Source organism: Macrotis lagotis, chromosome 3 (assembly GCF_037893015.1).
Source record: "Macrotis lagotis isolate mMagLag1 chromosome 3, bilby.v1.9.chrom.fasta, whole genome shotgun sequence".
NCBI lineage: Eukaryota > Metazoa > Chordata > Mammalia > Peramelemorphia > Peramelidae > Macrotis > Macrotis lagotis.
In genome coordinates this window covers 232,256,018-232,281,679 of record NC_133660.1, presented here as the reverse complement: position 1 = coordinate 232,281,679, position 25,662 = coordinate 232,256,018, and the positions used below count along the sequence as shown (strand labels likewise).

Below are 25,662 nucleotides of genomic sequence, written 5' to 3'. Positions count from 1 at the left end.
TGTTAAAACTCAGGTTACTGACTCCTAGATCATTGCCCTTTTAACTGGATTTTACTATCCAAGTCAAAAGCTTCGATAGTTTTAAAAAACAAAGACCAACATAAATCTTGGCATCAATGGTCCTGGTGATCAGAGGGATTAGAAACTCCACAGATGAAAAATCTGCTCTTTTGACTGGGTCTGCTTCAAATTGAGTGGCAGGCATTTTATTTTTGAGTTGACATTTCATCCTAGTGGAAAGCCTAAATGAAGAATGAAGGAGGGGGACTCACCAGATAGCCACTCACTGCAGCACATGTCCAGGGACCCTCCAGTGGAGTCATCAGAAGGGTGATGATCTTTCTCCTATAGTAGGAAGGAAAGGAGAGGCATGAAAAGAAAATGGGTTTACCTGCTTTGATTTTTTGACTCAATGTTCCTTCATTTACAATTCCTCAATGGAAAAGGAAAGTGAAGTAGAGGGAGGGGTAGAAAAAGAGCAGCCAGACTAGGAACCAATCTGCAATCTATCCTAAAGACAGATTCTCCAGGTTTATCAGGGAAGAATTCCATAATATTCAGAGCTGGGTGTTCAAGGCAGTTCTGGTCCTTTCTCAAAGGATTTAAGTACTGTGGTTCTTTCCCAGGGAAGGCTCGTATCCCTTTGCTTGTTAATAGGACACTACCTGATGGAGGTGAAGGTTGTATTCCAAATCAGTTTTTAACAAGAACTGGAGCAGTAATGCTCTGTCTCTCTCTTTCTCACACTGTGTGTGTGTGTGTGTCTAATAGAAATACAGTTTTCCAACCCACGAAACCACCTTGCAAAATAGATTCATTTACAATTTTAGTCAGAATCACAGCATCTTCAGAGACAGAAGGGCTTTCAGAGAACATCTATATCAACATGTACTTAAATAAAAGTCACCTCTACAATTACCTGGGCAAAAAGTTTGTGGAGACCTTCTGCTTAAAGACCCCCTCCTACCCCCAGTGATAGCTGACTCTTGAGGCAGCCAGTTCTGCTTCTGAGTCCACTAATGGGTAAAACATCTTTCCTTACATTAAGCTCAAACCTGCCTCTCTGTAACCCATCTCTTTGCTCCTCTGTTCTCTGTGGTCAAACAGAAGTAGTGTGATGGATAACAACTCTGAAGAAATTTGAAGCTCCTATCACAGATTTAAAGCTGAAAGAAACTCGAGAGGGTATCTGGTCCACCTCCCTCATTTTATAGTTGGAGGAATTTGGGGGGATAGAGAAATGAAGTTACTATCCCAGAATCACATAGCATTTAATAAGGAGCAGGACCAGGGCTTGAACTCAGGGTCTATGGCTCCAAAGTCACTGCTTCCATTTTACTAAGCTGTCATTCTCATTTTCTTCCCCCAAATCTGTACTCCAGGCTAAGAAGCCCTAGTTATCTGAAATGGTCTAGTATGTGGCACTGGGAAGAACACTGGATTTGGAATCTAAGTCAGACCCAAGATAAATCACTTAATCTCTCTCTAAAACTCAGTTTCCTCATCTATGATTCTATAAATATTTTATTCCTTTTCCCTTTTCTTCCTGTATTTACTACTATTAGTCTTCCCCCCTCTTCAGTGACAAGTTTAAAATAAAAAAGAAACCATGGGAACAAAAGAAGAAATATGAACACATCTGTCATTTGTTAGCCTTATTTTAACCTGACTTTTGCCATGCTAGGTCTGAATGCAGACTAAATAAGTATGCTGCTAGGATGAGAAAAGTAAAAAAGCACAGAAGGGTTGCTTTGATGGACAAGAACTATGACAGTTACACTGGCATAGATCCTACCCAGGCTTGCAAATTTTGCCCATCATCTGCTCAGAACCATAATGCTGGGAATTCAATAGGTTACCATACTCAGACTCAAGGGATCTCAAGTACCAGATCTTTGATGACAGCAAATAATGAAATCATTACTTTGGAATAGTGGAAGTAGGACAAATCCAATGGAATGGCCCTTTGGCACCACAAATTAATCTACCCTAGTAAAATTGACACTTTTTACATCTTATCTTCTCCCCTGTACTTGTGATTTCTTTCTTTTTTTTGGGCAAGGCAATGGGTCAAGTGACTTGCCCAAGGTCACACAGCTAGGTAATTATTAAGTGTCTGAGGCCAGATTTGAACTGTACTTGTGATTTCAAAGATAAAGGGAGTATCCAATGACAGAAGGAACTCCTCTATTTCTGTGGAGGGCACCATCATTCTCCCAATTCCCTCAAATTTATAACATCATATTCTTCTTTCACTCTTCCCTCTCCCTTACCCCTCTTCCATGATCATTAGGTTGAAAAGTCTTGCCAATTCTATGACCATAACATCTCTCACATTTATATCTTTTCCTCCACTTATTTGACCACCTCTCTAATTTAGACTGTCATCTCTTCTTACCTGGACTATTATAATAGTCTTCTTTGATCTCCCTGCTTCTAGTCTCTCCCTTCTCTAATTCGTCTTTCCAACATATACAAAGATAACTTCCCTTAGGTACAGGTCTTTTCATGTCACTTCCATGATCAAAATCTTTTAGTGGTCCTTGATGGCCTTTTGGATCAAACATAAACTAAGCCTAAGGGATTATATAATGTGTCTCTAACCTATTTTCCAGTCTCATTTAACTAAATATTCCAGCCAAACTGAACATTCATCTCTTCCTATGGTGCCTTTGTATATAGACTATCTGTCGCTCTTCTCTGGATTATACTTCATCCACATTTCTATATTTTGGAAAATATTTTGTCTTTAAGACTCAGTTCAGATGTAGCTTCAGATATAAAGGTTTCCTTGATTTCCCTCATTCCCAGCTGTTGATGTTCTCTCTTTATATTTCCTTCTTTTTATTTATCTTTGTACATATTATATGCACCCACCAAAATGTCAGCTCCTTGAGAGTGTGGATGGTTTTACTTTTGGCTTTGTCTCTCCAGTATGGTACCTTGTACATAGTAGCTTAATCAATGTTTGTTGAATTGAATTGAAGGTACTCTGACAGTGAAAAGTTTGATTTAATAACTTAAATTTCTATCAGCTTCTGATTGTTTTAATTCCCCATGAATCCCATCCTCCTTATTCTCCTCTACTAAAATCAAAACTACTACTGTGATCTTCCTTAGTTAGTTCTCTTCCAAACTCTTGGCTAAACTGAATTTTTCTGATCTTTGAGGTGAAGGGAATTCTTCATGTGCCATTTGCATATTTTGAGTTTCAATGGCCATCAGGACATCCACATGGTTATTTTCCTTAAGAAAACCTATCTCTTACATACTCACACTTAAATCTGGAAAGGACCTTAGAAGTCTAACCTCTATCTCTGTATTTTAAAGGTGAGGAAACTGAGAACCCACAGGAAGTAAGTAGAAGAGTCAGGGTTTGAACTCAGGTCCTCTGACTCCGGAACCAGTGTGCTTTCTCAATTATACCAAACTATGATTTGGTTTTCAGAATCTGAAATAATAGCTTTTCAAAAACCAGTCCTTCTACTGGGACAACTCCAAATAAACAAAATTCTAATCTGAGTTCCAAGTTTCATTGTTCATCCCTCTTTCCTCCCCCATTGAGAATGCAAGCAATTCAATCTAAGTTATGCAGTCATGCAAAATCTATTTCCATATTAGTCCTGCCATGAAAGAAAACACAAACCAAAAAAAGCACCAAGAAAAATAAAGTAAAAAAGTATGCTTCAATCTGCATTTAGACTCCAACTTTCTCTGAAGATGAATAACATTTTTCATGAGTTCTTCAGAATTGTTTTGGATCATTATATTGATCACAAATAGTTAAGTCATTTACAATTCTTCATTTTACAGTATTGCTGTTACTAAGACAATATTCTCCTGGTTTTTCTTATTTCACTTTGCATCAATTTATGTAAGTCTTTCTAGGTTACCTACCATATTTCAAAAAATCATAAACAAAAACTGATCAAATCTATTAGAATCAGAAGGCAAAGAGAAAATACAAATGATTGATCTTCCTCAGAAAGAAACCCCATGGGGAAGCTAAGTGGCACAGTGGATAGAGCACCTGCCCTGGAGTCAGGAGTATCTGAGTTCAAATCCAGCCTCAGACACTTAATAATTACCTAGTGTGTGGCCCTGGGCAAGCCACTTAACCCCACTGCCTTGCAAAAACTAAAAAAAAAAACAGAAAGAAAGAAACCCCAAAGAAAATCATTAGCCAAATTCCAAATTTTCTAGGCCAGTGTAATTCATTGCGTTCTCTCTCTCCTGATCCATGTCACTAACTTCAACATTTCTGCTTCCTTTGCTGGTTCCTCATTCTCTTCTTCTATTTAATATAGTTGTTTACCTATTTACTTATCTATTTGTTCACCTGCATTTATCTTGTTAGACCCCAGATCTTCATTTCCAGCTGTGTGATGAACATCACCATTTGGATATCCCGCTATTAGCTCAAGTTAAATATGCTTAAAATTGAATTCAAAGAATTATAGAACCAGTATTAGAATTGAAAGAGACTTTAGAAATTATTTAGGCTAATTCCTCCATTTTACAAATAAAGAAGCTCATCACTGTTCCCTTCAAAGATTGCCTCACCACATGACTTGTTTATTTCTGATAATATACTAGCCTTCTCATAGTCATTTAAAGTTGAGATCTCAGCATCTTCCTTTGCCCTTGCCTCTTCCTAGCCCTTCATCCAAGTAACCACAAAGTCTTAATGACTCAATATCTCTCATGTCTCTTCATACTGTTCTTAATGTCAATATGATACTCATAACTTATGTTCTAGACTATTTCAATAGCTTTCTAATTGGACTTCCTTCAACAACCAGGCTTTCTGTTCCAGCCTATGCATACTGCTAGAGTAATCCCGTTAATGTACTACTCTGATCATTTCACTCCCCTGCAATGGCTCCCCAGTGCCTATTGAATAAAATCCAAGTTCCAAAAGTCTGAAATAATAACCTTTCAAAAACCAGTCCTTTACACTAACTTGTAAGCTCTAAGAATAAAAGACTGAACTCCATTCTCTCAATTATCAGATACCCCCCTTTACTTTCCCATTCTCTGTAACTTTGGTCATGATGTCTAATATTCTGTAATGAGTTCCCTCAGCATTTACAAGTCCTTTTATATTCTTCAAGGCTCAGATCAAACCCAATTTCTCTCCATGAAGCTGTCAATGATTCTTTAGAAATTATCTGTCCATCCTCTGGATATTCTCAGCACTTTGCATCTCTTCCACACATTTATTATATCCTGCTTGTATTTTAGTTATTTGTATTCCCTCCCTATCTTGAGGAAGAAAGGAAAGAAAAAAAGCATCATTAAGAACCTACCTTGAGTCCCTGTCTTGTAGGGAGGAAGGGAACAAGCCTCATATCTTACTATGTGTCATACTCCTTCCCTATCTTGTAGGAAGGATGGAAAGAAGCATGATGAAGTACCTACTATGTGTAATATTCTTTCCCTCTCATGTAAGATGGAAGGAAACAATCATCATTAAGTACCTACTGTGTGTCTTGTAGGAAGGAGGAAAACAGGCATCATTAAGTATGTACTTTGTGACATATTCCCTCCCTGTCTTGTAGGGAGGAAGGAAACAAGCACCATTAAATACCTACTACAGGTCACATTCCTCCCTGTCTTGTAGGGAGGAAGGAAACAAGTTTCATACCCACTCTGTGTCATCTTCCTTCTTTGTCTTGTGGGGAGGAAGGAAACAAGCCTACCATACCTATTATGTGTCACATTCCCTCCCTATCTTGTAGGAAGGAAGGAAACAAGCATCATTAAGTATCTATTATGTGTCAGAAACTGTGTTAAATGCCTTACAAACATGTCCTTTGAATCTCACAATAACCCTGGGTGGTAAGTGCTATTACCACCCCATGTTATATTGGATCAAACTAAGGCAAAAACAGGTTAGATGACTTGTCCAGTATCACACAACTGGTAAGTGTCTGAGGTTGGATTTGAACTCAACTCTTCCTGACTATAGACTCAGCATTCCATCCACTGTACCACCTACCACTGCCTTATATTTAACTACCATATATTTATTTTGTATTCTGTATATATTTATCCTGTTTATAGTTATACACACATATACACACACAAATATACACACATGTTATGTCCCCCTACCCTACACAGAATATAAACTCCTGGCGAGTAAAAAATATTTCATTCCTAGCTAACAGCACAGTGTCTGATGCACAGGAGGCACTAAACAGATGCTTGTTGATTGACTGATGTTGGTATTTTATTCTTTCTGATTATATTGTAAATTTTTTTGTTCTTAATTTAGTACCAAATAGAAGGGACATTTTCATAAGAAAAGTGGGATAGTATATGATGATATATTTTACATGATTCATTACATGACTATTATACATACCTTGCTTTTTTAAAGCATATAATAAATTAAATATATTATTTTCAAAAATGTCCTTCTTGTTTGTGCTTCCTCTTAATTAAAAAATTAAATTTCAAATGTCTTGGGGACTGTGAGTCATCTCCCTCTCTCTCTCTCTCTCTCTCTCTCTCTCTAAGTCTCCAGTCTTAGATGAACTACATCTCAGGACACCAAAAGACTGAGGCTAAACAATTGCTAAGCTACTGTCAAAAAAATCTTTGAAAAATTATAGAGAATGAAGAAGAGGTTCTTCTACAGACCCAAGGAAGGTCAAATGTCCTCAGATCATGTACAACTTGCTCTGCTTACTGCTAACTTGGGGAGGGCTTGGTGAGCCTGCTTCTGGAAGTGAATCATGTCATGTTATGGAAAGATCCTGCTCCCTGACTCCAAGCATGTGTAGATATTCTATGACTCTTTCTGGTATGATTACTGAATGAAGAAAGAAAGGCCTTTTGATTGGCCGCTGAGCTGGAGTTGAGTGTGCTGTAGGCTCTGATAGAGGGCAGAGACTTCAGCTCCTTTCCTTCAGGGTCCACATGTGGCCAACAGTTTGGAAGTTTTTTGTTTTTTCTTTATTTTTTCCTACTCTTAGGTGAAGGAGTATTAGAGACAAATATATCTTGGAAAGAGTAGAGGAGTAACCACTGGAGGTTCATGAACTGGTCTGATGATGATGATGATGATGATGATGATGATGATGATGATGATGTTTGTCTTTCATTCTCTGAGAAAACCATGACATCAGGGAGGTGATGCCATGATAAGCACATGAACTGGATTTGAGTGAAGGGGGCTATGATAAGTGACCACTTTCATCTCCTCCAGAGTCATCTGAGGCCAGATATGGATCAGGCCAAGATGGCCCTGGATGTGAGGCCATCAGGGTTAAATGAATTGCCCAAGGTCACACAGCTAGTATGTATCAAGTGTCTAAGACTAAATTTGAACTCCTGACTCCAGGGCTGGTGCTCTTATGTACTGCACCACCTATAGCTATCCAGTAAAGCATCAGACTAGTCCTGAAAAGCAACCTGTTTTACTTAATGCAGCACTACAGTCACTTATTAGATGAGATACTGGGTCACAGGCAATGGATTAACCCTATTTATTGGAAATGCTGCAACTGGAAGTAATCTTGCAGAGGCAAAAGCTTTGTAAAAACCACTTTAAGTCTGAGCCCACTCTTTCTAGGGCCTGAGGTGGTAGAGGAAGGAGAATTCAGTTGGTATTTTGGGAAATGCTTTGTAACTTCTGTTCTTGCTATGTATTTTTTAATAAATATGGCTTTTCAGGTAAAAACATCACTTGTACAAAAATATTCATAGCGGTCCTGTTTGTGATGGCAAAGCATTGGAGATTAAGTAAATGTCCTTCAATTGGGGAATGGCTTAGCAAACTGTGGTATATGTATGTCATGCAACACTATTGTTCTATTAGAAACCAGGAGGGATGGGAATTCAGGAAAGCCTGGAGGGATTTGCATGAAGTGATTCTGAGTGAGATGAGCAGAACCAAGAAAACACTGTACACACTAACAGCAACACGGGGGTGATGATCAACCTTGATGGATTTGCTCATTCCATCAGTGAAATAATCAGGGACAATTTGGGGCTCTCTGCAATGGAGAATACCATCTGTATAGGGAGAAACAACTGTGGAGTTTGAGCAAAGACCAAGGACTATTACCTTAAATTTAGAAAAAACCCTAATATCTTATTGTCTGATCTGATTATCTCTTATAATTTATGTTTCTTCTTTAAGGATATGATTTCTCTCTCATCACACTCAATTTGGATCAATGTATACCATGGAAACAATATAAAGACTGACAAATTGCCTTCTGTGGGGGGGTGGGGGAGGGAAGTAAGATTAGGGGAAAAATTATAAAATTCAAAATAAATAAAATCTTTAACAAAAAATAAATATGCTTTTTCAATCACCAATTAGTGTTAATTAGACAAATTGATATTAGACCACTAATCATTGGATCAATCAATACAGAGAATATAGCAAACGTATATATCATGTAAATATACATAGCAAATGATATTGGAGAAATACACCACACTGGGGTGTCAAGATGACAGGATCAGAAGAACTCCATTGTTCCTGAGGTATCCCTAGAACCCTAGAAGATGTAGCCAACTTTGCTTTAATGATCTGACCTGTATTGTGTATGTGAGTTGGAAGAGTAAGCCCCAAAACCTTATGATGTCATGATTTTCAAAAAAAAATGGGAAGAGAAAATCTGCAAGCTCTGGGTTAAGGAGATGATCTTAAGTTCCTGGAAAAATTCCAGGAGGTATTATTAAAGTGATGGTTTATGAACAACTAATAATAATAGTAACTGTCATTTATAAGGCACTTGGAAAATGGCTTTTCAAAAACTTTACATGTATTCTCTCATTTTATTTTCACAAAAAACTTTGTGAGATAAGTACTTAAGGTTAGACCTGGAATCTAGACCCAGAAGGGACCTCAGTGGCCATTAAGTATAAAAACTGTATTTCCCAGATAAGGAAGCTGGACTATAGAAAATTTAAGTGACTTGCCCTTGGCCACAAACCCATTATATGTCAGAGGAGGGTACTAACCCTGGTCTGCCTTATGTTAAAGTCCAAAGCAATTTCAGAATCAAGAAATGGTCATGCCTGACTAATTTCGTTTATTTGTTAGATCAGGTATATGCAACCTAGACTTTTGCATGCCCCTCAAGGTAAAGGAATGAATTAGACCAGTTATGAACCACTGGTCTAATTCAGTTTCTCTATCTTTGATGGACCCTGGGGACAGCCTAGTAAAACTCACAATCCTTTCTCAGAATGAATATAAATATTGAGGGAAATGCTCACTTGCAGTTAGAGACAGTGGAAATAAGAGATAAATCATTTTATCATCCAAATTCACAATCCTCCTGAAATCTATCCATGGATTCATGGATTCTAGATTAAGAATCTGGGTTAGACTGTGGTACAATTATGTAGTTTATAGACTGAGTCAATGTTTAGACTCAAAGAATAGTCATTAATAACTGAAGAAATGAAAACCCAAGTCAACTTGGGGAATAGGTTTTTAGTGAAGGCCTTCAGAGCTGTTCTTTGTCCTATGCTGTTTACTGTGCTATCAGAAGGAAGAGGGTTTAAACTGATTATGTTTGTCAACAGAGAGTAGAACTATGAATTATGGTTCATAATTTGAGAGAAGTACATTTTAATTGGAGATAAAGGAAAAGTTGTCAACAATCTGAACTATCCAAAGATGGAATGGGTTCCTTCAAGATGTCCTCCTTCACTTGACATCTTTAAATAAAGGATGGATGCCTATTTGTTGGGAATAGTATGGAAGGTATTCTAAGTCAGATGAGTTAAAATAGACAGCCAAAGTTTCTTCCAACTCAGGGAAGTTGTTATCCTGTTCTCATCAGTACTTTGAACTCTCACATTATAGGTACTCAACAAACAATAAACTACTGACTACTTAAAAAGAAATGAATGTATATTATTCAAATGTACTATATTGCTATACCCTTCAATACTTCAAAGAACTAAGATTTCATTGGTATAGGAAGCTTTCTTGATCTATAGACATTGTAATCTTTCATGACTGAGTTAGTGATTTTTTTTTAGCTTTTTGCAAGGCAAATGGGGTTAAGTGGCTTGCCCAAAGCCACACAGCTAGGTAATTATTGAGTGTCTGAGACTGGATTTGAACCCAGGTACTCCTGACTCCAGGGCCAGTACTTTATCCACTGTGCCACCTAGCCTCCCTGAGTTAGTGATTTTTTGAAAGTTCTTAAGACTGAAACAATAAGTCATATGGTGCTTTAAGGTTTGCAAAAACATTTTACATGCATTCTTGAACTTACAAATGTCCCTTCAACTTGACTGGGCTAGTCAATAAATGCATAGGTTATCACTGGGCACATACTTGAAGATTTTCTAGTTCTGTAGGCCCCTTTAGAACTTGTTCTTTTTTCACTGTAGTCTTCAGGAATTCAGAATTAACTCTGGGTCTTGAGAAAGCATCAACATAGGGCTTTAGTTTTATAAAATAAAATATAAATGGTTTGGAAGATATGAGTTCAGATCCAATCTCAGATATACTAATTAGCTGTGTCACTGTGGGCAAGCCATTTAGTTTCAGTTTCCTCATCTGTAAAATGAAAGTAATAATATCATTTACCTCCCAGAGCTGATGTGAGGATAAAATGAGATAATATATGTTAAGTGCTTTGTAGACCTTAAGCTAGCTATATAAATGCTAGCTATTATTTTATGATTAAGTCTTTCATGTAAGTATCCACTGTAGAAATTCTCTCAATGGATACAAACTGGCTAATACTCTGTAGTTTATAGTCTTTTTGAAATTTTTAATTAAAAAATTAATGAAAACATGTTGAATTCCAAATTCTCATGCTTTTCCTCTTTTTTCTACCCACTGAGAAGGCAAGGAATATAAGGATTATAGACATGAAGTCATGTAAACATCATTCCATTTTAGCTATATTGCAAAAAATAAAAAGATAAATGAAAAGGAAAGACAGTAAAAAAAGGAGTCATTGGTTCTTTATAGGTAGAGAACATTTTTTATCATGAGTCATTTGTTAATGTCTTGGATCATTGTATTGATCAGAGTAGCTGAGTCTTTCAAATTGTTCATCATGAACATTATGTGATAAAGTCTAGATAGAAGATGCTTTATGCATTGAGAGGTTGAGTGATTTGTTCTACATTCCCCAATTAATAAGTGGTCAAAGGATAAGAACAGGCAGTTTTCAGGAGAAGAAATTAAAGCTTTCATTATTTAAATGAAAAATTGCTCCAAATCACTAGCAATTAGAGAAATGTAAATTAAAACAACTGAGGTACCATCTCGCATACATCAGATTGGCTAATATAACAGAAAAGAAAAATTAAAAATGCTGGAGGGGATGTAGAAAAATAGGTACACTAATGTACTTTTGTTGGTTCAACATTCTGGAGAACAACTTGGAGCTATGCCCAAATACTATAAAACTGTATAACCCTTGACCCTGAAATACCACTATTAGCACTGTACCCCAAAAAGATCAAAGAAAAGGGAAAAGGACCTATTTGTACAAAAATATAGCAGCTCTTTTTATGGTAGCACAGAATTGGAAATTGAGGGGATGCCCATCAATTGAGGAATTGTTGATTTAGTTGTGGCATTTGATTGTCATAGATATTGTGCTATATGAAATGATGAGCAGGACAGTTATAAAAAAATCTCATAAGACTTAAATAACTTACATAAAGTGAAGTGAGAAGAACTAGAACACTATACACATTAACAGCAATATTGTGTTCATCATCACATGTGAATGTCTGAGTTACTCTGATTAAGACAATGATTCATGAAAATTTCATGATGAAAAATGCTCTACCTCCACAGAGTGACTCTGAGTGCAGATTAAAGGATATTTTTTTCACTTTCTTTATTTTTCTTGCTTTTTTTCCCTCCTGCAACATGGTTAATGTGGAAATATGTTTTACATGATGTCATATGTATAATGATTATTACATTTCTTGCTTTCTCAATGGGTAGGGAAAGGGAAGGAAGAAGAGAATTTGGAAATGAAAATAAAAATAAAAAAACCAGAAAATAAAATGGGAGGAAAAAAAATGACTTAAAGCTACTAAGTGCCAGAAAGTAGAATTTGACTTTGTCTTCCTGACTCCAAAGCTAGTTCTTTCCCTTCCTCTCTCTCTCTCTCTCTCTCTCTCTCTCTCTCTCTCTCTCTCTCTCTCTCTCTCTCTCTTTCTCTCTCTCTCTCTCTCTCTCCCTCCCTCCTTCCCTCCTTTCTACTAAGAAATTAAATAAGCGATGAAAAAAATTGTGACTAGCAATTGGATCATGAATCATTTTAATGTATCATCAGCTTAAGAGTAATTTTTAGGGTCTCTTCTACCTCTAAAATTCTATCTTGTTATGATTCAAACTCCTTTAAAAATAACAATTTAGTTGATTCTCTAAGATTTTCTAAAGGTGAAGTTTTATTGAAGGAATGTTCAGTTTCTCATGACCATACTTGGAGAAAACTGCCTATCTTAGACTGGCTTCCCATCCCTCATGAGAAAACCCTGAATGCTCAAAAAAAGAGCACCCTCCACTGTTCATCGTTACTAGATTTTATCTGTTCTTCAAGGCCCAGCCCAGATCCTACCTTTTCAGTGAGAGCTCTGCAAAGTGAGCCAAATGAATGGGCCCAGTACAGTAGCAGTAGATGCACAATGGGGTTACTGATTTGAGAAAAGAGGTCAGCAGTCTCTCAACTTGGTCTTGGATAATCTGGAGGATGTGAGTGGTGAAGGGTATAAACCTTCTCAAGTTTTCAGTGGCCACTATTTATTGACTTTCTTACTCTAATGATATTGGTGTAATCATCGGTATCACAAATAATAATGTTTGTCCTACATTCTTGAAGAAGACCATGACATCAGGGAGGTGATGCCATGACAAGCACATGAATTGTATTTGAGTTGGGGGGAGCTGTGCTAAGTCACCAGTCTCACTTTCTCCTCTGGAGCCATCTGGGTCCAGTGGCCAGATATGGATCAGGACAACTGGAGATAGCCCTGGATATTAGGCAATCAGGGTTAAATGACCTGTCCATAGTCATATAGCTAGTAAATGTCTGAGGCCACATTTGAACTCGGATCCTCCTGATTTCAGGGCCAGCACTCTATCCACTGTAGCATCTAGCTGCCTCTAGCTCACAAAAAAAGCTATTTGAGTTTCTACTGTGAACTGAGGTGGGAACAGATCTTTTACTTAGAACATTTTTTTGAGAGGTGGTCCTGAACCTATAACATCTTGTATAAGAAATTCCCTGTATGGGAATTTTTTCTAATAACATAGATATCAACTGTTCATCTGTGATCCATTACATCAGTGCTTGGGGCACTGAAATATTACAAGAATTGCCCATGGCCAATACGATTTCTCTGTGTCCATGGTAGGATTTGAATTCAGGACTCTCTGATTCCAAGGCTCACCATTTATTCATTATACTATAGGTTCCCCTCAAAATATGAAGTTCAATTCCCAAAAGATACCCTCCAGTCCTTCTTTGGGCTACATATTCCGGTTCCATTCAGCTCCAGGACCCAGGAGAACTGAGTTACTGTAATGTTTCCTCCTGCTCTCCCTCTCTAACCATGGATTAGAAATTTAACTATCCTTACTTTAGAATATTTCAATGGAAAGAATACTGGAATTAGAGTCAGCAGAGATCTAGATTCAAATCCTATCTCTAAAATATGGATGTTACTTCATCTCTCCAAACTTGAGTCTCTTTATCTAAAAACGATTCTACAGTAACCCTGTACCATAGGATTGATGAGATAATACATGTAAAGTGCTTCATAAACCTGAAAGTTGTTGAATCACATATTCAGTTCAATCTTCCCATCCTTCTCTCTGATGGGAACACCAGAATTGTTTAGTTCTCTAAACAGTACACACTGCCTTCTCCATAAGTGAGGTTCTGATTGTCCCTCAGCTTCACAGAATTAGGTAGAGACAGATAAAGGAAATTTATAGGCTATTATCTGCTCAAACATCCCTCCAGGCCTGGTCCTTTTGGTATCTTAGTCTGCAAGAATATTTTAATAGAAAGTTTCATAGTTCTAACCTTGATGAAAAAATGGGAAGAAATAACCTTTCCTATTGGCTCTGAAGTCTCCAAAGTGATCACTGGTAACTTTTTTTTTTTTTTTTTAGATTTTTGTAAGGCAAATGGGGTTAAGTGGCTTGCCCAAGGCCACACAGCTAGGTAATTATTAAGTGTCCAGACCGGATTTGAACCCAGGTACTCCTGACTCCAGGGCCGGTGCTTTATCCATTACGCCACCTAGCCGCCCCCACTGGTATCTTAATTGCCAAAGCAAATGACCTTTTCTTAATTCTCTCAGCTCCTCCACTTTGCATCTGTTGTTCTGCCTGAATTGAACGCTACGGAAAAAGATACTCCTCCCAGGGCAGCTAGATGGCACAGTGGGTAGTGTTAGGGAGATTCATCTTCCTGATTTAAAATCTGGCCTCAGAAACTTATTAGCTGTGTTGCCCTGAGCGATTCACTTAATCATGTTGCCTCAGTTTCTTCATCTAGAGTAAAATGAGCTAGAGAAGGACATCTGGTATATATATATATATACATATACATATATACATATATGTATATATGTATATGTGTGTGTATGTATGTGTATATATATATCTGGTATCTCTGCCAAAAAAGCCCCAAGTGGGTTCATGAAAAGTCAGACATGACTGAAAATAACTGAACAACCACACCCCAAAATAAATTTATCACTTTTTAAACTCACCATCAAGCTGCTAATTCAAGTCTTACTGAAAACACTTCCCTCTGTCTCCTTTCCTTTCTATTTAGAGAGCTGGAGGTCAGTGTACCAAAAATACTTCTAGAGTCTTATTTTTTTAGCAAGGCAGTGGGGTAAGGTGACTTGCCCAAGGTCACACAGCTAGGTAATTAGTAAGTGATTGAGGTCACATTTGAACTCAGGTCTTCCATTCCAAGGGCACTGCTCTATCCACTGTACTACCTAGATGCCCCTATGTTTATTCTTTGACCCAGCAATACAACTGCTAGGTCTATATCCCAAAGAGATTAAAAAAAAAGAAAAAAGACCTACTTGTAAAAAAATATTTATAGGAACTCTTTTTATGGTGGCTAAGAATTGGAAATCAAGAGGATGCCCATCAGTGACTGAAAAAAGTTATGACATGTGATTGTGATGGAATATTATTGTACTATAAGAAATAACAGATAGGATGATTTAAAAAAAAAACCTGGAAAGATTTAAATGAACTGATGTAAAGTGAGGTGAGTAGAATCAGGATAATGTGGTAGCGATCGTATGCTGAAGAACTGTGAATGACTTTGCTGTTCTTAGTAATGATCCAAGACAATACTAAAGGACTTATAATGAAAAATGCTATCCACCTCCAGTATAGTTTGAATACATACTGAAATGTACTATTGTTCACTTTTTTTTGGTTCCACTCTTCTTGGATAAAATGACTAACCTGGAAATATTTTATGTAATTGCTTATTTATAACCTGTATCAGACAGCTTACCATCTCATGGAGAAGAGATAGTAGAGAGAGAAAGACAAATAGAGTTTGGAACTCAAAACTTTAAAAAAAATGTTAAAAATTCTTTTAGAATGTAATTGGGGGGAAAATAAAGCATTATTAAAAATTAAATCTTTTTTTTGCTTTTATTCATGATTGCTATCTCTGACTTTTTTTTTTACTTCAGCTGAAGCAAAATAGATTCTGCTTCAGCCCTTTATTTTAACTCAGTGTTTATCTTTCTGTTTTGAGTGTGTTTCTTGTAAACAACATATTGTTGAATTCTGGTTTCTAATCCATTCTGCTATCCACTTCAGTTTTATGGGTGAGCTCATCCCATTCACATTCAGTTATGATTAGTAATGGTGTATTTCCCTCTATCCTATTTTCGTTTGTTTATCCTTTTCTCTTTCTTTTTATCCTGTCCCTCCTCAAAAATTTGTTTTGCTTCTGACCACTACCTCCCTGGAATTTCATGATAATATTCCTGGAAATTTTCATTTTGGGATCTCTTTTGGGAAAGTGAATTCTTTCAATTTCTATTTTACCCTCTGAAACTAAGGTATCGGCAGTTTTCTTTATAATTTCTTGAAATATAATGTCTATACTCTCTTTTTATTTTTTAGGTTTTTGCAAGGCAAATGGGGTTAAGTGGCTTGCCCAAGGCCACACAGCCAGGTAATTATTAAGTGTCTGAGGCCGGATTTGAACTAAGGTACTCCTGACTCTAGGGCTGGTGCTCTATCTACTGCGCCACCTAGCTGACCCTATACTCTCTTTTTGGATCATAGATTTCAAGCAGTTCAATAGTTCTTAAATTATTTCTCCTCAATTTATTTTCCAGGCTGGTTATTTTTCAGAGAAGTATTTCACATGCCCTCTTTTCTTCATTCTTTTGACTTTTTGTTTATTTTACTGTTTATTGATATCTTGTGAAATCATTATCTTCCACTTACATCATACTAATTTTCAAGGAATTTTTTTTTCAATTTGTACAATTATGCTTTTTGAGTTCTTTTCTTCAGTGAATTTTGTACCTCCTTTTCCATTTAGCTTATTCTGTTTTTTAAGGGTTTCTTTTCTTCAGGGAATTTTTGTGCCTCTTTTAGTAAACTGTTAATTCTTTATTCATAATTTGTTTGCGTTGCTTTCATTTCTTTTCCCAATTTTATTTTATCATCCTTAAGTCTTTCTTTGACTTTTCCAGGAATTCTTGTTGGACTTGGGTCTAATTGGAATTTTTCTTTGAGGCTTTGTCTAGTTATGTTTTCACATTGTTATATTCTTCTGGGTTTATGTCTTGGTCTTTTCTGTCAATTTTTTTTGTTATTTGTTCATTTTCTTAATTTTAAACTTTATGTTAAAGTTGGGCTCTGCTCACCTGTAGTGACTTCCCTCTGTCTCCCTCTGTAGGTGGCCAGACAGTGTCCCAAGCTTCAGATTTTTTTGGTATTGCTATTTTCAGAGTTTGTGTGTGTGTGTGTGTGTGTGTGTGTGTGTTCATGTGAATAAAGTCTTGGTGCTTCCAACATGCTGTGATCCATGGAGAAATGTTGCCACTGCTCTTTTGATTTGTGCTCTGGTGTTTACCTACAAAAGTCCCCTGCTCCTCTGAAGCTACAAGTGCTAGCATTCCTCTAGCCTGGAACTGTAACTATGTCCCCTGCTCTCTTGCAGTCACAAGAGCTAGTGTTCTTTCTGCCTTAGAACTGTGACCAGGGACCCTGCTCCCTTGTGACCAATCACTAACACTCCTTTTCACCCTGGAACTGTGACTCAGAACTGCTTTTGAGCAATAGAGCTACCAATCAGCATCAGCTGTGCCCAGTGCCAGCAGAGTCCCCTGTAATCCCTTTTTAATCAGTTGTCTGACCCATTTACCATCTCTTGGCTGAGATCTACTGAAGCTGCTGCTGCAATTGCACCCCCCCCCCCCGTATCATTTTCAAGATTCACCATTGGTACTTCTGTCATGTTCTGGATCAGCACTCACCCTGGTGTCACAAACCTTTCTTGCTGACCTCCCAAGTTATCTTAGGCTGGAAAAATGTCTCACTCTGAACTTTTGTTGACTCTGTTACTCCAAAATTTGATTTGAGAAGTTATTTTAAAGTTATTTGGAGGGGGAATGTTGGGAGATTTCAGCTGAACTGTTGCCTGTACTCTGCCATCTTGGCTTTGCCAAGTGATAATTTCAAGTAAGATCTTCTAAAGAATAGATTTTTCTGTTGATGTCTTAGAAGTTCCAGGTTCTTTTCCCAGCATTTATCTTTCTCAACTGGTATATCAGAGAATGGAAATATGTCTATGACCTGTTGGCTCTTCCTGAATTGATAATATTTGTATGCTCATAAGAGAGCTTTAAAAAATTGTCATTTACAAATCAGAAATAATTCTGAATTCTATCCTTGCAGTAATGTTTACTTTTGGTGAAGTGATATTTTAAAGACTATACAAAAGCTTCTTTTTAAATTAAACAATTTAAATTATATTTAAATATAGTTTTCAATGTTGATTTTTTCAACATTCATTTTTTGTTTTTTTAATTTTACAGTCCCCCCACATCTTGCTTCCCTCTCCCCACCCCCACAGAAGATAATCTGATAGTTTTTACATTGTTTCCATGCTATACATTGATCAAAATTTGAATGTTCAACATTAATTTTTGCAAAGCTTTTCTCCCTTCCCCTTCCCACCTCCCCCAGGATATTGATACTTATAATTACTTGAGTAATGTGATATAGATTATACATATAAAATATATTATTTCAAAGGTGAGAGGTAGTTATAATATAGTAGATAGAGAACTGGCCACAGAACTCAGGGAGACCTAAGTTCAAGCCATTTCTTTCCTTTGTAATAGCCTTCTAATTGATCTCCATACCACAAGTCTCTCCTTACTCTAATTCAGCTTCCACTTTGCCAGGTTGATTTTTCTAGAGTAGTCCTAATCACAATCACTCCCTTATTCAATGAATTCCTATTACCTTTGGGATCAAATCTAAAATCTTCTGTTTAGAATTTAAAATTTTTTATACCTGAAAGATTCCTACCTCTCCAGTCTTTTTTCCATTTCACTCCCCTCCATTATTTAGTCATCCTGGATCAGTTGCATTTGAGTGACCATATTCCTTTATCTCCCACTTTTGTGGCAATGCCTTTGCTTTGGCTATCTCCAATGCTTAGAATTCCTTGCTCCTCAGCTTTGCCTTTTAGTCTCCTGGTCTTCCTTCAAGGATCCAGTACAAATATCATTTGCTAGAAAAGGTTTTTCAGGGTTGTTCTAGCTGCTAGTGCCTTCCCATTTTGGATTACTTTCCATCTGTTGGAAGTAGTCATTCTTGACCTCTTTGTCTTATCTCTCTCTTCCCTAAACTTAATGACTGAATTGTGACTTGGAAAGGACATAGCTTTAAAAAGTCAAAGTTTCCCACTGCACCCAGTCATCTCTAGTCATCCTGATCATATCTGATCAATGGATCCAGATGGAGAGGAGCTTGTGACTTTGCATAGTACCCCTTCACTTAAATCCAACTCAGTTGCATGTCATGATTTCACCAAGTTCAAACAACAACTTTAACAACATTTTACCTATCCCATTTATATCTTAAATATACCTAATTATTTACATACTTACTATCTCCATTAGACTATGAACCCCTTGAAGACAGTTAGCCTTTGTTTGCCTTTGTTATCCCTAGCTAAGCTTTAGCACAGTGACTCACACAGCAAGTGCTTAATAAATTCTTGTGTTATAACTGACTGACTTTATCTTGCTTCCTCATAACTGGCCTTCTTCTGTCTGAAGAAAGCAATCATGTTCCAGTCATCTTCTCTTCTTCAAGTTAAATATCCCCAAAGTATAAAAGTTAATTAAGTCCAGGTCTTTGAAAGACACATAAAATTTGAAAAAGTAAAAAAAACAAAACAAAACTGGGAAGGGTATTCTAGGTATAAGCAAAGGTGTGAGGAATGTTAAAACTAGGGCCAATTGATAAGTCACACAGAGGAACATTTTGGTTCAAATCAAAGGAAGAATTGGAAATTAGATCTACCCAATAGTGGAATGGGCTGCCTTATGACATGATAACTTCCCTGTTGGAAAGGGTAAAATACCATCCTGTATGGTGTGGGGAACAGACTGTCTTTCTTTTCATGCATTTAATACTCAAATAAGAAAATAAAAGAGGTACAGAAAACTAGATTATGTTATATTACTCAAAAATATTTCCTTATGGAGTGAAAGCAGTCACATGACCATACCAGTCACAGTTGGAACCTATGCAGAATTAAAACTCATTCTACCTGTTCTAACTCTTTTTTTTCCCCTTCTACTTCCATGGCTTCCAAAATGAGAGATAAGATAATTCTGGAAATCTATATTTCTGTTGGTTCATTGCGTCCCAGATTCCTATTGGTTTCACTGTTCAGGGTACACAATGCACTCATAATATCTTGGGGGAATTTTGAGTATAACACAGAGTGGAAACAAATGACAGCTTGTTCTCCCCCTGGTTGTTTGGTACTTTTTCTCTTTATATTATATGTTTGTTTACTGTCACAAAATGTAACAGTAAGTCGCAAAAATGATGAAATTAAAATGTAGTATATCATGACCAAACAAGAATTAGAGTACATTATAAACTGCAAAATGAATGATTTTGACTATATTAAATTAAAAAGGTTTTGCAATAATAAAATCAATGCTGCCAAAATTAGAAGGAAAGCAGAAAGTTGGGCAACAATCTTCACAACCAGGAGTTCTGATAAAGGTCTCATTTCTAAAATATATAGAGAATTGCATCAAATTTATAAGGTTACAAGTCATTCCTCAAATGATAAATGGTCAAAGGTTATGAATAGACAGTTTTCAAATGAAGAAATTAAAGCTACATATATCATATGAAAAATTTCCTCCAAATCATTGATTAGAGAAATGAAAATTAAAAAAATTATGAGGTATCACCTCACACCTATTAAATTGGCCAAGATGAGAAAAAGGGAAAATGATCAATGTTGGAGAGACTGTGGGAAGATTGGGACATTGATGCATTGCTGCTGGAGTTGTGAATTGATCCAACCATTCTAGAGAGCAATATAGAACTATGCCCAAGGAGCAATAAAAATGTTCATTCTATTTGACCCAGCAATTCCAATTCTAGGTCTATATCCAGAAGAAATAATAAAAAAAATAGGAAAAATCCCACATGTTCCAAAATATTCATAGCAGCTCTTTTTGTAGTGGCAAAGAACTGGAAATTGAGGGGATGCCCATCAATTGGGGAATGGCTAAACAAGTTATGGTACGTGAATACTATAGAATACTATTGTTCTATAAGAAACTATAAATGGTCAAACTCTAGAGAAGCATAGAATGAGTTACAGGATCTCATTCTGAGCAAAGGGAGTAGAACCAAGAGAACAGTGTACACATTTACAACAATATTGTGAGATAATCAACCTTGATGGAAGCAGCTTCTCTCAGCAATTCAGAGAGTTAGGACAACAGAATTAGACTGGCTATGGACAATGTTATCCCCATCCAGAGGAAGAAGAATAAAACAAAACGAAATTAAAAAACAAACAAAAACAAACAACCCTTCAGAATCTGATGAACACTTTATAAAAATTATCTATTTATCTCTCTCTTTCCCTTAATCCTAATTTTTCACATCAGAAATGACTAATCTGTAAACATGTTTATCAAAAATATGTATATACAATGATCACCTGACTGTTCACTGCTGAGGGGAGGGGGGTAGGAAGAGAAGGAAGAAATTTTGTAACTTAAAAATATACATGGGCATATGAAGAAATATAAATATATAAAAATGTAGTATATCATCAAAGATATAATGAATTTTATGAAATGAATAAAAACTGTTACATTGTTGATTTTTTTTCACCTATGGATGGAAAGAACATTACTACAGTTGCTTAGAAAACACTGTGGTGCAGATGAATGTTGAAATGTAAATTTGTGATTTCCCCACCTGGTGGAACCCACCTTAGAGAGAACCCTGATTACAAGTGATTAACAACCTAACTCAACATAAAATTAGATATCCATTCAGCACTGGTGCAAAGTGGCTGAATCCCACCACTGAATGGACTCTTGCTTCATATTCTTCTCTTAGAATTCCCAGCTTCCTTAAAAATTTAGCTCATACTATCTCTCATGAGATGTTTTTCCTGATCTCCTTGGTTGTTAATGCTTTCTCCCTACTTCTCAAGTCATAACATATGTATTTATTTGTGCAAATTTTATATCTCCCTAGTAGAATATAAATTCTTTGAAGAGAGGGCTAATTTCTCTCTCTTTATATTGAGAAAACCTAGTAAAGTGAATTCCATATAGAGCATGTGCTTAACAAAAGCTTGTAGGATTTGATAAATTAAGATTATGTCCTTTGAAATTCCAAGGTCCTGTGATTCTTGAGACCATATTGGTATACAATCTGAATCACCCAAATCACCAGATCCCTATTCCCTTTGGCAGAAAGTTTGTTGCTCTCTTGGTCTATTTAAACATATGCAATGTAGCACTAGTGTTTCAATAGGTAGAGGGGCCTTCAATTATTATTTCATCACTTCTTTCTTTGAATATCCTATGGATTGGTCCTTAGATCCTACCTAATCAATGGATGAAAGGAAAAGAAAACATTATGTACTCTCCCCAGAATAGTTTTTTTCCTTATTCCAAGAATGTAGAGGAACCCTTTCTCAATATGAAGTCAAACTCATTTTTCCTTTTTTCCTTCCTTCTTTCTCTCTTTCCTTCTCTCCTTTCTTTCTCTTTCTGTCTTTCTCTCTCTCTTTCCCTCCCTCCCTCCCTCCCTCCCTCCCTCCCTCCCTCCCTCCCTTCCTTCCTTCCTTCCTTCCTTCCTTCCTTCCTTCCTTCCTTCCTTCCTTCCTTCCTTCCTTCCTTCCTTCCTTCCTTCCTTCCTTCCTTTCATTCTTCTTTCTAAGTCCTTGGCACAAATGGAGATGATTTATCAAGGAAATGACATTTAAGAACATTTATCAACATCTGCTATGCCATTGTACCCTAAGGACCATGGGAACTTTACAACTGATTTGTGAAAACTGTTCTCTGAGTTGTTTCCCTCTTGAGAATGTGAGTTCCTTGAAAACTAGAACTCTCTTGCTTTTCTATTTGTATCTCCAACATCTAGCTATCATAGTGTTTTGAACACAGCTTGTGTTTAAAAAATTCTTATTTCCTTATTTCCTATTCTTCTACATGGCTTCTTTTAAATTGTTTTTTTTTTAAATTTAAGGCAATGGGTTAAGTGATTTGCCCAAGGTCACACAGCTAGGCAATTATTAAGTGTCTGAGACTGGATTTGAACTTGGGTCCTCCTGACTCCAGGGCTGGTGCTCTATCCATTGTGCCACATAGCTGCCCTACATGGACTCTTTTTAAATATTTGGAGATAATTACGATATTTCCTTGGTTCAGGCTAATTATCCTCAGTTCCTTTAACCAACCTCACTATGGCAATAATCTCTAAGCCCTTGACAAATGTCATTATGGAATGGAGTTTAGACCTAGCATCATTCTGATCAATCTACCTCTGACAAATTCTTGCTTGTCTTGAAAGGTGGAAGTTGGAAATTTCCTCTGTGTTCTGATTATAAGCATTACACCTATTTTAATACAACCTAAACCTAATAGTACCTGTTTTTTTGGCTGTCATGTTATAATGTTGAATCATACTTACAATTCACTAAAACTTAGGGTTTTTTCCCCATACAAATTGTTACCTAACCATACATTCTTTATCAATGAGGTTGATTTTCTGAACCCAGATGTAGGCTTCAATATTTGCTCTCATTAAATTTCCCTCTTTAGATTAGCCTTTTGCGGAGAATCTCTTTTGTTACTCAGAATTAGATATCTATTTTCCTCCACCCTTCCCTAGCTTTGTGTTATTTAAAAATTTGATAATTAAAGTTATACTTTCAATGACTTCATTAACATCATTGATTAAAATGAAGAACAGCACAGAGTCAAAGATAGGTCCCTGGATCAATCCACTAGAGATTTCATTGTAAGTTTGTAATGATCTATATTAGGTATTACTCTTTAAATATGCTTTCAGTAAGTTTCAAGTGCATTTAACTATATGATAATCTGGCTTATTTCTCACCATCTTCTCAAGAATAGCAGGAGACACTGACAAATACTTGGTTGAAATATTATATACCATAGATAGGGAATGAGGTTAGTTTAATTCTTGATTTATTCTTTTTTTTTAACACTTTAGAAAGATTTTATTTTGTTTTACTCTTGATCTATTATTGATGATAATGATTATCATGAAAATAACAAAAGTAATGATAACTAGCATTTGCATAACATTTTAATGCCTTCAAAACATTTTAGAGATGTTAATTCATGTGGTTCTCACAACAGCCCTGTGAGTTAGGTTCTATTACAAGCCTCATTGTATAAATAAGGAAATGATGACTTATCCCGGGTCACCAGCACCTGGGCTCTAAGTGATCATTATTTTTCCTTGCAAATGTTCAAAAATGTTCTAGAAATTAAAATCAAACTTACTGGTAGAATTTTTTGAAGATCCCTGACCTCTTCTATTTTTTTGAATATTGGAAAAAGTTTGCATTTCTCAAGTCCTATGTCATCTTCTCATTCTTCAATTATTTTCGAAGATCACTAACATCATCCAGTAATGATGCACATCAGTTTATTCAGTTCTCTGGTATAGGGTTCATTGGAGCCTAGTGACTTTAACTCATCGAAAACAGCAAGGTACATTCTTACCTTTTCAGTGATTTTGGTTTTCAACTCCCTGTTAACCATTTTTGCTCTATTCTTCTGAGTCTGAAGATCATTATCCTTTGGAGAGAAAAAACAAAATGAAGTAAGAGTAAGTATGATTTCTCTCCATCCATCATATCTTTTCTTGCTACCCACTCTAAACAGAAATTCTATCCTTTTTTTAATTTCAAAAATGATTAATATGAAATTTCTCTCATTTAAAAAGAACTTATGTATGGACACACTTGAATTGCACTTTTTTTAGATAATAGCTTTTTGGTTAAAAAAATCAATTAAAGGGCAGCTAGGTGTAGTGGATGGAGCACCAGCCCTGGAGTCAGGAGGACCCGAGTTCAAATCCAACCTCAGACACTTAAAAATTACCTAGCTGTGTGACCTTGGGCAGGTCACTTAATCCCATATATGCTTGCTAATTTACACATGTATAAAAATGTTCTTCTCCTAAATGTGATAAGGGATTCATATCCTGAAGAGGGTTCTCTCCTTTCCATGGTCCTATCCATTCTTTATTCCTTTTTTTTCACCAATATAGCTTTATATTGTATTTTATGTTTCCTTAATACTCATTGTTAACCTTGCTTGGTTCTGAGCTATAACCCTCCTAAAATCATTCTTTCAGGGCTATCTTTGTGTTTGTTCTATGCTTGTATGTATGTCTTTAGTCTATTGAATTTCCTGTGCCTCCACACCAATCTTTATGATCATCTCCCTCTTTTCTAGCTCATCTGAACTGTTTGTATTTGAACTATTAGGATGCCATTCATGAGAGCTTCCCATCTATCTCCTAGGGGCCAACTTCCCACTCTTTTTTTGGGTTAGGGGATTTTGCTTTATCTCTTTTTCCGTGATCTTTGCAATGAGTTCTTCTACAGTCTGAGCTATCTGTCAGAGAAATGATTCCCAGGCACAAACAATGCATCAAGCAATGCAATGAGTGAAGCTGCCTTTCTGTAAATGTGTTTCTTAGAAAAAATTTCATTATCAGAAAGGTAGAAAGAAGAGTACTTTTAGATGGAAGTTTAAGATGAAGTGAAAACTCTATCTCTGCCCTTTGCAGCAGGGAACATTCAAACCCTGACCAGTTGGCAGAATGTTTAGTGTCTATAGTGGTTTTAAAAATCTTATTTTTTCAAGAAGAATAGATGCTCTCATCCTGAACTAAAAGAAAAGGTTTAATCCCTGAACCCATATGTCACCTATATTGAGTCAAAATAGCTGTTTTCCTTAGGTTATTGCAAGTGACTACTTCTTCCCCCCATTTATTCATCCATCCATGCATCCACCCATCCATCCATTTATTTATTTTTCATTTACCTGCAAAGATAGTTTTCAATGTTCATCCATTTT

The 25,662-nt window shown here is 36.4% G+C and overlaps 1 protein-coding gene across 1 annotated transcript in view; it reads right to left on the bottom strand.

Moving 5' to 3' along the window:
• The window catches only part of PTPN5 (protein tyrosine phosphatase non-receptor type 5), a 96,722-nt gene extending 72,261 nt beyond the window's left edge, over nt 1-24,461 (bottom strand). The window contains exons 1-2 of the mRNA XM_074230139.1: nt 24,298-24,461; nt 273-345 (exon numbers count right to left, since the gene is read on the bottom strand). Coding sequence (XP_074086240.1) covers nt 273-345; nt 24,298-24,336 — 112 coding nt within the window. The 5' untranslated portion in view covers nt 24,337-24,461. The remainder of the gene's footprint in view (nt 1-272; nt 346-24,297) is intronic.
• Nucleotides 24,462-25,662: the final 1,201 nt, after the last annotated feature.